A 15,640-nucleotide genomic window follows, 5' to 3' on the forward strand; every position below is an offset into this window, starting at 1 on the left:
TATTGTACATTTTTTTTAAGAAAAGGAGAAGCTGTCTTGTAGTTAAGTTTTTCCAACGCTCATACATAGTTATGCATGTCTTTTTGCTTCCAGTGAAATAATCTTCTCATCCTAATGGGCACTTTATAGGTCACCAATGAGATAGTTCGACAACTGATGGAGCAGAATGGGTTCTATAACCTGGAGAAACCAGGAGAGTTTACCAACATTGTTGATATCCAGTTCTTGGCAGCTATGATACACCCTGGTGGAGGTCGCAATGACATCCCACAGAGACTAAAGAGACATTTTTCTATATTCAACTGTACTCTGCCTTCCAGTTCTTCCATTGACAAGATCTTTGGTAAAATAAAAACTCACTTTGGAAAGTGTTGGTTAAGACAGAACTCAGGTGTCAAATTTTGTTTGGCCCTCTGTACTTTAAAGGGAAATCTTAAGTTTAGAAATCTTGGATTTTTCTATGGATGGGAGAGGTGGAGTTTAAATGTATGTACCCATGTGTTCTGAGATTAGTGGCTCTCAGATTTTCCTACCGGTGAAAGTGACTGGGATTCAATTATATCTCAGACTACTTTTGGATTACCAGGGACTTGGATACAAGAACTCATTGGCTTTTGGTGGTAATGCTGCAGAATTTGGTGGGGAGTGCTGTGGCTCGGAGGACCTGGGTAGTGCTCAGTGCACATTTTTTATCTGACAGCATCACACTCTGCTCCTGGCAACAGTGAGCCCCAAATCATCTGGAAGTGGAATTTATAATACATGAGAGTGTAGTGAGGGGTGGGAGAGGAGATGGGTAGTAGCAGAGGGAAGGAGGTAAGCTAAAAATAAACAGAGCAGTCCTTTCAAGCCCTGCCTGAGACGAAAATACTAAATTTACTCCTGGAGGAATTCTGTACCAAAAATTTAAAAATTCTCCAGACAATATCTTAAAATTCTGCAAATTTTATTTTGCCAAACAACACTGCACAATCTTACTAGTTTCAGTGATTTTGGCAATTTATTTCGAAGTCAGCAGGTATGTTTCTAACAGTGCAGACACAAAAATAATTCTCCCTAGAGTAGAGAATTAAAGAAGCCTTTGCGGCAACCTAGTTCCTGCTTCTCTGCTCCTTCCCTTTCCGCCACTACCATCCCAGCTAGGGAACCAGACACTCTCACCCTTCTTGCCCCTCCCCATTCCCCACCAGAGCCCAGCTGCAGGGTTCCTTGGCCTAAACAGCCACAGACTGTACCCTCCTGTAGCCCAGACATCCAGAGGGAGAAACCGCCTGATGCTGGGTGCCACGCTGGCATGACATCTCCTTCCTTCAGGGTATGCTAGGAACTGCAGCTGCTGGAAACCCTCTATTTCTCTCTCCCTTCCCTCCAAACTTGTTTTCTGTTTGTGAGTTGGGCTCTGTTGTATGCAAGGGCTCCTAGTGACAGCAAGCATCTTTGCAGCCCATTTCTATGGAGGGAAAAATGGAAATTCTGCACGGACAACATTAATTCCTGCAAAATTCTCCATTGCAGTGTGATATAGAATTCCCCCCTGCAGTAAACTTTGGGTGACATTAACACAAAAGCAATCTTTTGTTCATTTTCAAATGGACTTTCTAAGCTAAAATTTGACCCACAACTAAGGCTTTGATCAAATGTAATATCAAGACTTGGAATAGTGCTATTTCGAAATGAGCCATAATGGTCTCCAATGACACTATTTCAAAATAGCACTATGGACTTGGACATGCTATTTTGAAGTAGGTGGGTTCTATTTTGAAATGCATTTGCTGTGCAGTTGTGTTGTCTTGAAATAAGGTATTTTGAAATAGCTGTTTCAAAATATCTTATTTCGAAATAGGGCTGCAGTGCAGCCGTAGCTGTAGTGTAGTCCTGGCCATAGATCCAAACTTTGGCACCCCAGCTGTGCCTGCAAAATTTGCACACTTAACAGTTATATATGAAAATGCAGGATTTGTGTGTAGATTTGCTAAGAGTTCAGGTGCAACTTATTCATGCTGGTGCATACCTCTGAAGAAAATTTGCAGAAATAACTTTGACCCTTGACTTAAAATGATTAATTTGGGTCCTTAACTTTGTCTCCTAAATGCAGCACAAGAGATGTGTTTTATATCTTAGCCAGGCTGCAGCATTCTGTTTTATTTTAGGGGACATAAGGTGAAGGTGTGAAAAATACGGCTGTCTTATGTACGCTGGTTGTCTCGCTCTGGGGTTATTCAGGAGTAGCTGTCCTGGAAGAGCTCTATGCACAGGCAAGACTTATTTTAGTAATTGTCCTTTGGCACTCCCCAGGTGTGATTGGAGAAGGGCATTACTGTAGCCAACGGGGCTTCTCAGAAGAGGTCAGAACATCGGTAGCCAAATTGGTGCCCCTGACACGCAGGTTATGGCAAATGACCAAGAACAAAATGCTTCCCACTCCAGCCAAGTTCCATTACATCTTCAATCTACGAGATCTCTCAAGGATTTGGCAAGGGATGCTAAATACCATCTCAGAAGTCATCAGTGAACCTAATGTAAGTCATGTACAACTCTTTAAATGAAGTTAGCATGTAAACTAGCAATGGGATGAAGGCTATGACTGATTGATTGGTGGTTAAGCATTCAGTAGGAAGACTCTGTCTCTACTTATCACTTTTCTTATTAAATTGTATGATCTTCACTGGTTTTGTTCAATGCTTGTACTCTACCTAGGATATTTGGCTCCAGTTCCATAACTGGGACTCCAAGATTCTTTCTCAATACAAATAATAAATAATAAACATCAGTGATGAAACAATGCTATGAATTTTGTAGCTGTATATTGTAGAACAGAACAGAAACACATTTGTTACACTATCTGCATCAGATTTAGGTTGTGTTATACTTACTGAATAAATGTTAGCTTATTTCAGTTTTTAAAATTCTGGAGGAAACCAAACTTTCTAAAATATACAATTTTATAAACGTACATCACATGCTCTAGAGTTTCTTAATGACAAATAATGTTGTTCTTAAGCTATAGGATACCCTGATTTTGCCTTCAAGCTATAAGGGTATGCCTGTACTTCAGTGGGAGGTATAGTTGGAGCCTGGCTAGGCATAGCTATGCTAGCTTTACCACCACTAGTACTGCTCAAAAGTAGCAGTGGAGACACAATAGCATAAGCTTCCATATGGGCTTGCAATGCCTGCAATATACCTGGAATCCCCAATATACTTGTCCAGCTCACCTGAAGGCCATGCCAGCACACCTACCCTTTTATTTCTAGCCATGCTAATTTGTTTACAACTAAAAATGGTATGATTACCCATGCTGCTCTCATGTCCCAGACTGCAGTGCAGACACATCCTAAATGAAAGACAGAATAACACTTTGGATTGTAAGAAGTCTCGACCTTTACTCCTTGTGTAACATGAGACACGATGTCAATATTTCCCTCTTAATTTTTCACTTTTCCTTCAGAAAACCCATTTTCTTTAATACAGAACCATATCCATTTGCAGGTGAGCCATTATCTCCTGTCCTGGCAGTGACCGCTGATAGTGCTATCAGAAGTAGCATACAAAAAGTGTGGATTCCTGTTTAATGCATGAGCACAAAACAATTCGAATGGAAAATATATCCATTAGCAAGCTGGGTAGTCAGCTGTTGAATTTGCTTGTAAAATAAGCGTGACATTCATAAAGTCTGATTTTGGATATGCAATAATTGGGTGCATAATTATGCATGTGCAGTTTGTGAGACTAGACTGAGGCTTCATCTTATACTTCATCCTGAATGTGCAGTCTCTCTCTTTCACTCTCTTTTTGTAAACTGAACATACATTTAAGCTGAGATGGAGCTGAATCAGTCTGACAATACTATTTCGGCTTCCCTAGTAAGGAGTAAAGCATTATTTCATATTGTGTCTAGGTCATGTGATATTGTATGGAACGACAGGGACAAAACTCTAACCTTACTGAGTTATGGCTGTAAAGAGCATGAAAGTCTCTGTTACAAACTTAATGAGTTGAAATGTTTGTTTATGCACAGGTGTTGCTAAAGTTGTGGAGGCATGAATGTAAGTGTGTTATTGCTGATCGTTTCACAACCCCAGAAGATGTAGATTGGTTTGATACAGCTTTGGCAAAACTGGTTGAGGTGGAGTTTGGAGAAGACAAAAAGGACTTAGTGGAGTCAGGAGCTGATGCTTACTTTGTTGACTTCTTAAGAGATCCACCTGAAGCAACAGGTAATTACAGAAACTTGATGCAAGAAGAGACAGTGGTATTGTCTGATACGTTACTGGTGGAGGTGAGGAGGGAAAGAGACAGTAAATGCTTATATCAGAAGACTTCAGAATTATATTATAAATACCATTTAATATCCAGCTAGCTCTTCTTGTTAGTTCAGCGTCGTCATAGAATCATAGGGTTGGAAGGGACCTCAGGAGGTCATTGAGTCCATCCCCCTGCTTCCAGCAGGATCAGCCCCAACTAAGTGATTCCAGCCAGGACTTTGTCATGTTCCAGCTCTTGTCTATCCTTTTTGATGGACTAATGTTGCCAGCTATGATAGGTCATTGTTCATGGATGGTAACAAAAATGATGAAGAGACTGGGGCACATGTCTTATGAGAAGAAGCTTTGGGAACTGGTTTCATTTAGTCTGCAGAAGAGAAGGGTGGGGGGACTCTATAGCAGGTTTTAACTGCCTGAAAGTGTGGGGCATCCCAAAGGGATGGAGCTAGGCTGTTCTCAGAGGTGCCAGATGACAAAACAAGAAATTGCAGTTTCAAAATTAAAAATGGAAGTAAACAGACAAATTCAGAAACAGAAAAACGTCACCCAAAGTACTTTACCATAAATTCCTCATTTTCTGTTAGGGATCTTAAAATGGTGAACCACTTAAATGATAGTGCTTATCAGAAGGACCGTTTTTACCTAGATTCTGCTACCCGGCTCCTCCATGTGACTGGGGTCCTGCTGCCTGGCCCACCAACCCTGTGTTGGCCAGTGCTTCTCCAGCTTGGCATAGCTGGCCACTGGCAAGGGTCAGTTACCTGGTTAGCATACCAATAAGGTTAATGGTTCCTGGTAGGCTTAATGGTTAAGCAGTTAACAAATGGTTAACGTGGTTATCCTGTTACACTAGCTCCTGTAATCATGATTGTTTCACCCTCCCAGATCAAGTAATCAGCTATTTTGGGGGCGGGGAATGAAATTTTAGACTTCATCCTTTCCACGATTATTGGTTGGTTTCTTAATACAGCTAATACATATTTCTGAGGTTCTTTTTCTGGTATAATTGTCACAAACCAGAGGTTTTTCCAAAGCCACACAGAAGCAATAACTCTTTCCATCACTGCGAGGAGGTCCTCCTTCATACGTGTCTCCCCAAAGATTCAGCAAATGAGCTGATGGATGGTCTGCACTGTATTTCTCTTGCATGTATTTGTTTAATTAAAGTAGCCCCATTTAATTATATCAGTCTTTGATGTTCCAGTTGTGTGTGCAGACTATTCAGGCATCACAACATTGACCAGTCTGTACTAACTCCTCCAGAAAGGTCCTCCTAGGGTTCCAGTCCAGATCTATTGCATTGCATCTGACTGCATGTAGTTTTTCATTCCATAACCTCAATTCTGCCTTACTAGCTGTTTTATCCAAAGGCACAGCACTGGTTGTAAGACTCTTTCACAATTCAAAGTGCTTAATACTACAGTAGATTAATTTGATCCTGGAACAAGTCACTTGAAGAATGGAAAAGCAGCTGGACTTTATGACATATGCACAGAGTGCATTAAGCATTTTGATCTTGCAATCCACCTGTGGCTAATACACCTTTTCAACAATAATGCATCAACCCTTAGAATACCCAAGTTATGGCGATAAAGCCATGTAACTTTTGAGGTAATAGAAAGGTAAGCAGAAGTCTATTGATGCTTCACTCTGTCACTACTAGAAGCACATAATAGTCATAGTGAATTACTGCTTGTTACAGGGTATGTACCATGGCCTAGTCTCTCTGAAGCATGTCAGACAAAATCCTGAAGTTTATGGAGTTTCATGCATGTAACTAAACGCAGAATTTACCTGTGTATCATTTTCACTTGCAGCAAGGAATGTGGGGACTGAGGTGGCAAACGGTGCAGTCCACCTGTTGACAGTCCCCATCTCTAGCCATGATTGATTAATATTAGGATAAAAATGAATATAAACTTTGGCCAGGTGCTTAGAATATGAATGTTTACTGGGATTCGCTCTTTCTTAGCTATTCTAGAGATTTTTTTAAACTATATTTCACACAGTTTTTCTGTCCTTTCTACGGTTAATCTTCAGTCTGTGATTCTGTGAAATTGCATGAAGTGCCTCAGCTTAGGTTGCAGTGGGCATGTGTTTTGGCTGCCAATATATCATCTTCACATAGAGTATGTAATAAGGAATTGGCCCCTTTGTTGACGTTGTTGGCTCGTGTGTGAAACAAACTCAGTTTCCTAATGAAGGCTGTGTTCAAAAAAAAGTGTATATGACTGCTTCATTGGGAACACAGTTTTGTTACCATGTAACTCAGAGACTTCTACAATTGACTTCTGTGGGAGTATGAGCAGGTCCTAAGTCATTCAGCAATCCACTTCAGAGACAGGAAAGAGGATACCAAAATGTGATGGCTGATATATAGAGCATGTCTGTGGGGACAGAAAAAAAAAATCATCCCTCCTCAGTTCCACTGTTAACAAATTGCTCTCACCTCTTCTAACAGGAGAAGAGGCAGAAGAAATGGTCTTTGCTATGCCTAAAGTCTATGAGCCAATTAAATCTTTTAATCACCTAAGGGACCGTTTAAATATGTTTCTACAAACATACAATGAGAGCATCCGAGGTGCACATCTGGACTTGATGTTCTTCAAAGATGCAATGATTCATTTAGTCAAGGTAGGATGTTCATCTTTTTCTCTTGCTACCTTGTTATGATCATGAGGGTTAGCCAGCAGCCTGGGAGTAAAAGGGTTAACCTCCTGAGCCAGGTGGGGTTGGCCTATAGGAATGTAGGTAAGAATTGAATTTTGGTTCCTCCTTCTTCTGTTCTCTGTCTTTTCTTTCTTCTTCTTTCCAGCCATGAGGGAGAGAGAGACAGAATATCTCCCTCCAAAAACAGGTCCTCCAATCTTCTGTAAGTCGGGTAAAGTTTAGATAAGTCCATTAGGCTTTATTGTTTTATGGTTTGGGAAGTGGGGTCTGATGTCTGTGCACTTTTTAGAAATGTTATTTTACTCTCCTTGTAACTAAGTTCTAGGCCCATGGTGGAGACTCCCCATGTGTTTTACTTTGTGACTCTTCCATCTAGTCATGAGGCTTGCAACATAAATATTGTTGTAATAATAAAAGTTCTCTCTTTTTCTTTTTATTAACTTGGTATTGGTTAATGTTTGTGTCCTGGTTTTTACTTTTGGGGCTGGGATTTCCCAAGCAGTCTCTCCCTGGTTTCCTTATTATTACTTGGGTGGTGGCAGCAAATTTTATCCCCAAAATCTAAGGTTTTTAGGATTTTTTGGGGAATGTTTATACCAAAACCTGGAAAATAAGGTTTTGGAGGTACTTTTGCTGGCCTCCACTTCTGCATTTATCTTGCTAGAGTGGGGAAGGAGCCATGACATGCCTTTTTCTGACCAGAAGTTTGATTTAATAAAAATTTTTACTCTCCTTAATCATGTGGGATTTCACTTATTCTGTCAAATAAAGAGGGGTATAGGATTGTATTTTGGTTTTGTTTTTAAGTAACAGCTCAAGTCTAGATTTTTCCCTAGAAACATAAAAGGCTGCATGTGCATTTATCTGGACTTCCAATGAAAAGTGGTGAAGTATCCAAAGGAAACACATAGATTCCCTCAAATGAATGGATGATATAGGACATCATCTCTCTGTAACGTCCTTAAAACATACTTATCCTCTCCCATCTTGCCCAGGCCGGTGGAGCCCTGGGGTAACATACAATGCCTTTCTTTTTAATATTTACCTGTAGAAAGTAATCTTACCCACTCCTTCCCCTATGCCTCACTCTGCCCAGAATGACTGAAACCACAGCTGGGGTAGGACCAAAGTGTAGGGATGAGCGAGGTCAGCCTTACTCAGCTGCTTAGCCATTTCAAATAGGGACAAAGTCTAGCTCCAAATTTCCACTTCTGAGTCACAGTGTGCTTTCGTTTTTGTCAAACCTCAGACCATGAAACTTGTTAAACTTACTGAACACAGCTGATTCTAATTTAGAATGTAGCAGAGCCAAGAAGGACTTATTAAAAAGTAATATTTTATATAAAAGAAAGGTCATACTAAAAATCAATAGTGCCTTAATTCTTCCTTTATAAACTGCAAACACAGTATTTCCTCACTATACAGAGGTCTCAGCTTTCTTTCTCAGCCATTGTTTTAATAAAAGTTGAAGTGAGATCCTTTATTAGATTACTTGAACTAGATTATATTAATTGAAGAGTGTAGTATAAAAGTACTAGTGAATAGTAAGTAAATGAATTTATATTACACTTGTCAAAATAGACCCACCTCAACTTTGATGCACTGTTGAAAATTTCTTTTTTGTGTTGGAAGAAAAATTAATTCAAAAATTGGGAAAGCTGAAAAAATTAAGAGCAAATTAACAAGGTTCTGCTTTTTATCTGGTAATAGTGGTGATAATGCTGTGCTGGTATTAATTTTGGTCCAAATCCTAATGCAACAGCCTTAACTATTTGTAAATGTGTACATGCATGGATTAAGGCAAAATGGTGCCATTGTGACTACCTGCCTCACTTCACAAGCCATTGAACCTCAACCAGTAGCAGTTGGATCAAGCCCATATCTTCCATATGAGCTATATTGTATCTGATAGAAAGAGGTCTAATCTTGATTTAAAGGCTTCTTTTCATCTAAATCCCTGCCTAAATTGTTCCAGTGTCTAATGGCCATCACTTAAAAACTTCGTCCTATTTATCTCAGACCATTTCTCCAGTTTGTCCAGATTATTTTGAATGATAACCCTGTCTGCCCAAGCAACCCTTCCTAGTTTTGTGTCATCTGCAGACTTTATGTGAGTACTATCTATGTGCGTAAATAATTGATGGTGAGATTGAGCAGAACCCGTCTCAAAACTGATCCTTGTGGAAATCCGTTTGTTATGCCCCTCTCACATGACCGAGAACCATTCATAACTACTCTCTGAGTATGTATCAGAGGGATAGCTGAGTTAGTCTGTATCTTCAAAAACAACAAGAAGTCCTGTGGCACCAAATAGACTAACAGATGTTTTGGAGCATAAGCTTTCGTGGGCAAAGACCCGCTTTGTCTGAAAGCTTATGCTCCAAAATATCTGTTAGTTTATAAGGTGCCACAGGACTTCTTGTTGTCTCTGAGTATGGTTATGCAACTGCCTTTGCTATGTTGTGTTTATATGAGATCAGCTTCTCATACAAATAAAAGCTTTTTAAAATTAAAATATGTGTAGTTAACAAAATAAAAGTTTGGTAATTCTCAGGTTCTTATGACTAGGGTTCCCATTGCTATGGTTGTTTAAATTGTTCCGGCACAAACATTCCATATATTGAACAACAAATTGCTGTGTTGATCCACAGATTTCTCGTGTGATTCGAACACCTCGTGGAAATGCTCTCCTGGTTGGAGTTGGTGGCTCGGGGAAGCAGAGTTTGACCAAACTGGCATCATTCATAGCTGGCTATACTACATTCCAGATCACTTTAACAAGGTAGGCTGTTGAATAAGATGTTTTTTCAAAAAAGGTGTACTCTTATTTCTGCAGTTTAGATTCCTTCCACAAGGAGAGCACATAGTGATAACCAGAGTTCAAAATAGAAATGAAAATATCCTTAAGATCCTTTTACAAATGTTTGCCTTTATTTTCTTTGCTGAAATTCAGTGTGTCCTCCCAGTCTGAATATCTTTTTAAGCAAGCATAAAAGAACAAGCTAAGGTCTACGATTGCTGTAACTAAAAGCCTGGAGAAAAAAACATTTCCTTAATTTAGCATACCTTGACAGTGCATCTTTTGTGGTTGATTTGTTTGTTATGCACCATTAATCCCATTTGTGTTTCTAAGGAGTTTAAGTGTGATGGGGGAAGGGGGCAATATTACCCTCTTTTTGAAAAAAGAATGATGACAAAATTGCAAATTGGATATATTTATTTAAATTGAAACTTAAAATGGACCATGGCTCTTGAATCTGTCTAATGGATATTTGTTTGTGTGTTGAATGCAAAGATATTGTTGCCAGGCGCATCTGTTTATCGACATACCCATTTAAAAGTTTTAAATGGCAACACAATTTTTTCTCTAGATCCTACAACACTTCAAACCTGATGGAAGACCTGAAGCTTTTATACAGGATAGCAGGCGTTCAAGGAAAGGGCATTAGCTTTATTTTTACAGATAATGATATCAAAGATGAGTCTTTCTTGGAATACCTGAATAATGTTTTATCATCTGGAGAGGTACAATTTTTGCTTACTTGTTTCTTTTATCCCTTTCTCTGTCCTTTCTGGTTTTGTAAGCAGGAAGCAGAGAGAGGGTCTGATCATGGATAGCTTGATTCATGTGAGTAGCCTCTTAAACATCATGGCAGCAGTTGTACACATGTAGTCTCAAGTGATATGTGGCATTGGACTCTTAATACAAATTGGTTATCTTTCCACCACAGAATGAGTGGTGAGGCAAAGGTGTAGAAATTTAGTGCAACGCTAATTCATCAGCATGAAATCCATGGAAGAATGAAAATGTGTGAATTGGGTGTTTTAGATGTCTCAACAAACTGAAATCGAGGCGTTATAAAAATAAGAGATCTGAAACAAGTCAAACTTTGTTCCTTAAGCATTTATAATGATTTTGCTTGTTTCAGAGTTTTAGTGACTTTGAGTTATAACAATAGGCTTTTATGGAAAGAAGGTAAAGTTATATTGTTGTACTGAAATAGCCAATCTGATCCCAAAAGAATTTTAATCAGTTGTCTGGGGTCTGGATAAGGTTCCCTTCCGTTTGCCAGTCTTGCACTGAGAAGGGGACCCTGACCCATTCCCATCCTACACTAGGCTTTCCCTGGAATGACAGTAGAGTGACCTGTCTTGCTTTTTCCCCTAGCTTAGGTGCATGTTTAATGAGGGAGACTGCCATTCCTGTGTCAATTAGAGTTTTAGTAGGAGTCCTTGTTCCCTGCTGGATGATAATGCAAGATCCCAGGAGACTCTGCCAATGAACCTCCAATATTGGGCTCCTACTGAAGGAGCTTTGTGGTCCAACAGGCACCCCTGTTCATTACTGGGGAATGGCACAGGGTCCAAAGGAGCACTGGGGGTTACAGCAGTCACCTCCTTTGGTGGATACATTAATCGCGTGGCTTCCCTTAGGAGATCTTGTGTAGGTGCCTGATCTCACTGTGTACGGCTTGCCCCATGCTGCATTAGGGTTCTCCAAGCCCACTTCTTAGCATCACTGTCACTAGAGCATCTGTCTTCCCCTCTTGCTTGTGTGCTGGGGTGAGAGCAAGCTTTCTGGATGTCAGGGTACAATCTCTCTCCTGTTCTATTCCCATGGTACCATGACCCCGGGATCCCTTTTGACTCACACCCCATGGTCTGGAGATTCCCCAGCTGCCACTGTCATTAGAGTAGGCAACAGCAGGTTCCAGGGCTGCAATACAGGATACCTTTCCTTACTTAATAGTGGGTGGTGGGCCACTCCAGGTAGTGATTTGCCTCACCATGCCCTGGAGCTCCCTTAAAGAAGCAGCGTGGCCATCCCACCATACACCTAAATTCCCAGCATGAAAGTGGGTAAGGCTAGCAGCAGCTTGCCGCAATGCTTCTACTGAGAAAGGGACATCATCAATAACGTTCACTCCCCCAGCGGGGACAAGGCCAGAAATAATTTGCATCAGATCCCAACGGACTAGATAGGTCATCTGCATCCTGAGCAGCCAGCACTGCTTGAGCCAATAATCCCCTTTTGCCCATCTGTGTATCAAAAGCAGCCTTTACATCTAAGATGCTGATTTGATCATTTATTGGCACTCGGATAATTATCCTGTGTAGCTCTGCGGATGCACAAGCACCCTATCTAGCAGTGCACTGCTCCCTTTCTACTAACATCAAAGCATTAGTATACCACCTCGTAAAATTCTCCCTCCTCAGTGCCCCCAACCCATTTGCCATCACTTGCAATTCAGTAGCTGAGGTGGGGATAGTAATGAGTGTCATAGTCAGTCTCCCGCTGGGGCTAACTGATACAGCTTCTCGTTTGATAGCAGCCACAGCACTTGCTAGCGTGTTTATTGCCAGTGTGGCAGGGAGAACGCTGTCGGGCTCTTCCCTTAGCTCCTCGGGATTACCTTCCCACTCAGGGATGTCTTCCCAGCCCTTGGAGGTGACTGCAGCTACCTGACATACAGCAAAACCCAGTTTCTGCTCCAAGTTCGTAATGATTGCCCTACGTCGGCTATGATCTAAGGGAGCCCTTCCTTGTTCAAAAGTGAATTTTTTTATCATCCCTTTTAAGGCCTGATTCTCTTTTTCTAATTTTTCCCCTTTAGTTGCCACTTCCTGTAACTCATGATTTTGTTGTTTTAATTTCCTGCATACTTTCCTTAAAAATCCACTTGGCTTTGTGCCCCATTACACGTGGTTTTCCAACTTTCTCCCTCACATCAGAGGGTTGCATTTTCAGTTTTACAGTCTACTAAATGGAGAAACATCTCCTTGCAAGTCTTCCATACTAGCCAGATTGCAGCTGGCTCCTTTTTACTAGAGAAGGGTCTGTATACTGTAAGGTATTTAGCAGATTTATCTTCTAAATCTGCAATAGTGTAGACCTCAGCAAGAGCTTGTTCAGTTCACAGGTTATGCCCAGATTTCTGCAATATTTGCTTAAAAGGCATTTCTTTTTCTACATAATGCAATTTTTCCTGTTCCCCCTTTCTTTTAGGAGTTACAGCACCCTCCCTTAACCTGAACTCCTTTTTTCTAAACATTATTGAGTATACCCAGCCCACAAGATTTAAAAAGTACCCCCACTATAGAAGCCTCCCATAGTGTTAAAGTATCCCAACACACAGTGCTATGAACAAATATCTTCAGCACACAGTGTTGCAAATCAAAAATATGACTGGAGATGCTAAGCTCTCTCCTTATGTCAGGACTCTATGGCCGAGGGTATCTTGTACCAATTACCATACCTTTCGTGGGCTGGGGCAGGTATCCTAAACCTCCCCAGTGCTCAGAACTCTATGGCTGAGGGTGCAGATACCTAAAAGCAATTTCTTCACCAGTTTCTCTAAGCACTCTCACCCTGTGAGGGGAAGCAAGGACTCTAACCCTTCTTCCTAACCCGGGAATTCTACAGCCAGGGGTGTGCACACCTTAGTGATTGATACTCAATTTCAAGGCTTTCACTATTCTGTTTCAATACTCTATTTCCAATACTCGATTTCAAGGTTTTATCATCACTTTTTCACACTTCTCAACATTTGTGCTTCATTATCTAGCAAATACGCATGGTACCATCCCCTTTTGCAATTCTCCACCGAAATGTTGTAGTGAACAGCACTGCATGGAATCTTTGCAGGGGAAAAAGGCAAAATGCCACATTTATTGGTACATGGTATAACAATCAATACTTATCACATGCCCTTGTCTGGCTTGCAGGGGCTCCCTGGGTGGTGTGGGTGCTGGCCTGCTGGCCAAGTCTCATGCTCAGGGCCTGTGGGCTGTGCAGGGCCTCGGGGGAGTGTGGCTGGCATTTGCTGCCACCTTTCACACAGTCAGCTTCCTGCCACGGGGTCTACAGGTCCTTGCAGCATTAAAAGCTGCAGGAACCGGAGACCATAGAACCCCTCTGGGGTCGCCTACAGTGTCTCCACTCCCCAGCGGTCCACCGCCAAGGCAGACCGCTTCTTCCAGAAGAAGGCGCTCTTCCTGGCTCCTGAGCAGAGTATGGAATCTGGAAGATGTGGCACTTTCCTCCAGATTCCTTCCGAAAGAGCACCTGTCATGCGGAGGCACTCCACAGATCTTCCGGAAGAAGGCACCAGTCTTCCAGAAGATTGTGCATATGTAGAATCATCCGCCCCCAAAAAAGGCTTAATACAGAGTTTCTGCCTTCTAAATGCAAAGATGCAAGATTTCTACATAAAAAGACTTAATATACATTTTCTACATTCTAAATGAAAAGATAGTAGAATTCTATATAACAGGGATTAATACTATATATATATATATATATATATCACAAAAGCTTCAAGGATAAGAACAAAGATGTGTCCACAATATCTACAATTAATAACAGACTTTGTATTTAGAATGACAGGTTTTGCTCCAGAGAGATATTTTTATTAGTTAATAATAAAAGGATGGAAATTAACCTCAGCGTATAGTAACAACAAGTAAAATTAGTCACACTAGGTCTGATTCTCCATTCCTAGAACAGTTTGTTGCTAGTGTGATTCCACTGATTTTGCCAGAGTCAATAACAGAAAACCAATTAAATGATGTGGATTTAGGGACCCAAAGTGTTTGTATCAGAACCATATGCACTTACTTGGCACGGTCTGTTAATGAACGCTTTCAAAGCACATCATTCTAAACACAGTAGCTCACCAAACTACTTAAAAAATCTGCTTCTCTTTGTTAAGGTTTCCAACTTATTTGCTCGTGATGAAATTGATGAGATCACTTGTGAACTGATACCGGTCATGAAAAAGGAGCACCCACGTCGACCTCCAACCAATGAGAATTTGTATGAGTATTTCATGACTAGAGTCCGTCAGAACCTCCATGTCATACTTTGTTTTTCACCAGTAGGTGAAAGGTTCCGAAATAGAGCCCTGAAGTTTCCTGCCCTTATTTCAGGCTGCACTACAGACTGGTTCAGCCGGTGGCCTAAGGATGCACTGGTTGCAGGTGAGTGTTAGTTGCAGGTGTGGAGTTCTGCTATGCTGAAAACTGGAGATCAAGATGTATAAGCGCTTTGAAGGGCAAGCTTCTTGGACTCATAATACTGTATTTAAACTTTCTTTTTCCTTTACTCTTTTTGAAGTTAATTATGTAATGTAACACACCCAAAGATCATAAAAGACTCTCTTATATCTCTTTTAAAAGGCAAACACACATTAAATTAAAACATTTAATGATACTGGAAAAATCATTCACCCTTCTTCAAAGAAAAGATTAAAACAAATAATAAATGCTTTATTTTTGGGTCCTAGGACAATTTTTAAGTCATAATGGGTTACTCTCTAAGGCCATTTCTATACATGCCACTTTCTCCAAAAGTGGCATGCTAATAAATGGCCCAAAATATGCTAATGAGGCACGGATGTAAATTCTCAGCAGCTCATTTGTATAAGGTCATGTGATTTGGAGTCTGCAAGAAGCTCTTCCAGACACCACAACAGTGACTAGAGGTGTGGCCCCCGGGGGAATATTCCAGAAGGAAGTCCTCCTTCTGGAGGACTCTTCTTCCCGAAAATTTTTGGGAAGAAGGGGCCTCCGAAAGGAGGACTTCCTTCCAGAAGATCCCCCAGGGGCTGTGCTTCTATATGCTGTTTTGGAGTCTGGAAGAGCTTCTTCTGGATTCCAAATCACTTGACCTTGTGCTAATGAGCTGCTGGGAATTTACATCCATG

General features: G+C 40.9%; 1 protein-coding gene across 1 annotated transcript in view; it reads left to right on the top strand.

Annotated features, from left to right (window-relative positions):
* The window catches only part of DNAH5 (dynein axonemal heavy chain 5), a 318,634-nt gene that overhangs the window by 209,841 nt on the left and 93,153 nt on the right, over positions 1 to 15,640 (top strand). Inside the window, exons 49-55 of the mRNA XM_074985958.1 lie at positions 130 to 343; positions 2,296 to 2,519; positions 4,019 to 4,217; positions 6,727 to 6,899; positions 9,587 to 9,717; positions 10,307 to 10,460; positions 14,648 to 14,915. Of these exons, the coding sequence (XP_074842059.1) occupies positions 130 to 343; positions 2,296 to 2,519; positions 4,019 to 4,217; positions 6,727 to 6,899; positions 9,587 to 9,717; positions 10,307 to 10,460; positions 14,648 to 14,915 (1,363 nt within the window). The remainder of the gene's footprint in view (positions 1 to 129; positions 344 to 2,295; positions 2,520 to 4,018; positions 4,218 to 6,726; positions 6,900 to 9,586; positions 9,718 to 10,306; positions 10,461 to 14,647; positions 14,916 to 15,640) is intronic.

The sequence above is a fragment of the Carettochelys insculpta genome, chromosome 2 (assembly GCF_033958435.1).
Source record: "Carettochelys insculpta isolate YL-2023 chromosome 2, ASM3395843v1, whole genome shotgun sequence".
Classification (NCBI taxonomy): Eukaryota; Metazoa; Chordata; order Testudines; family Carettochelyidae; genus Carettochelys; species Carettochelys insculpta.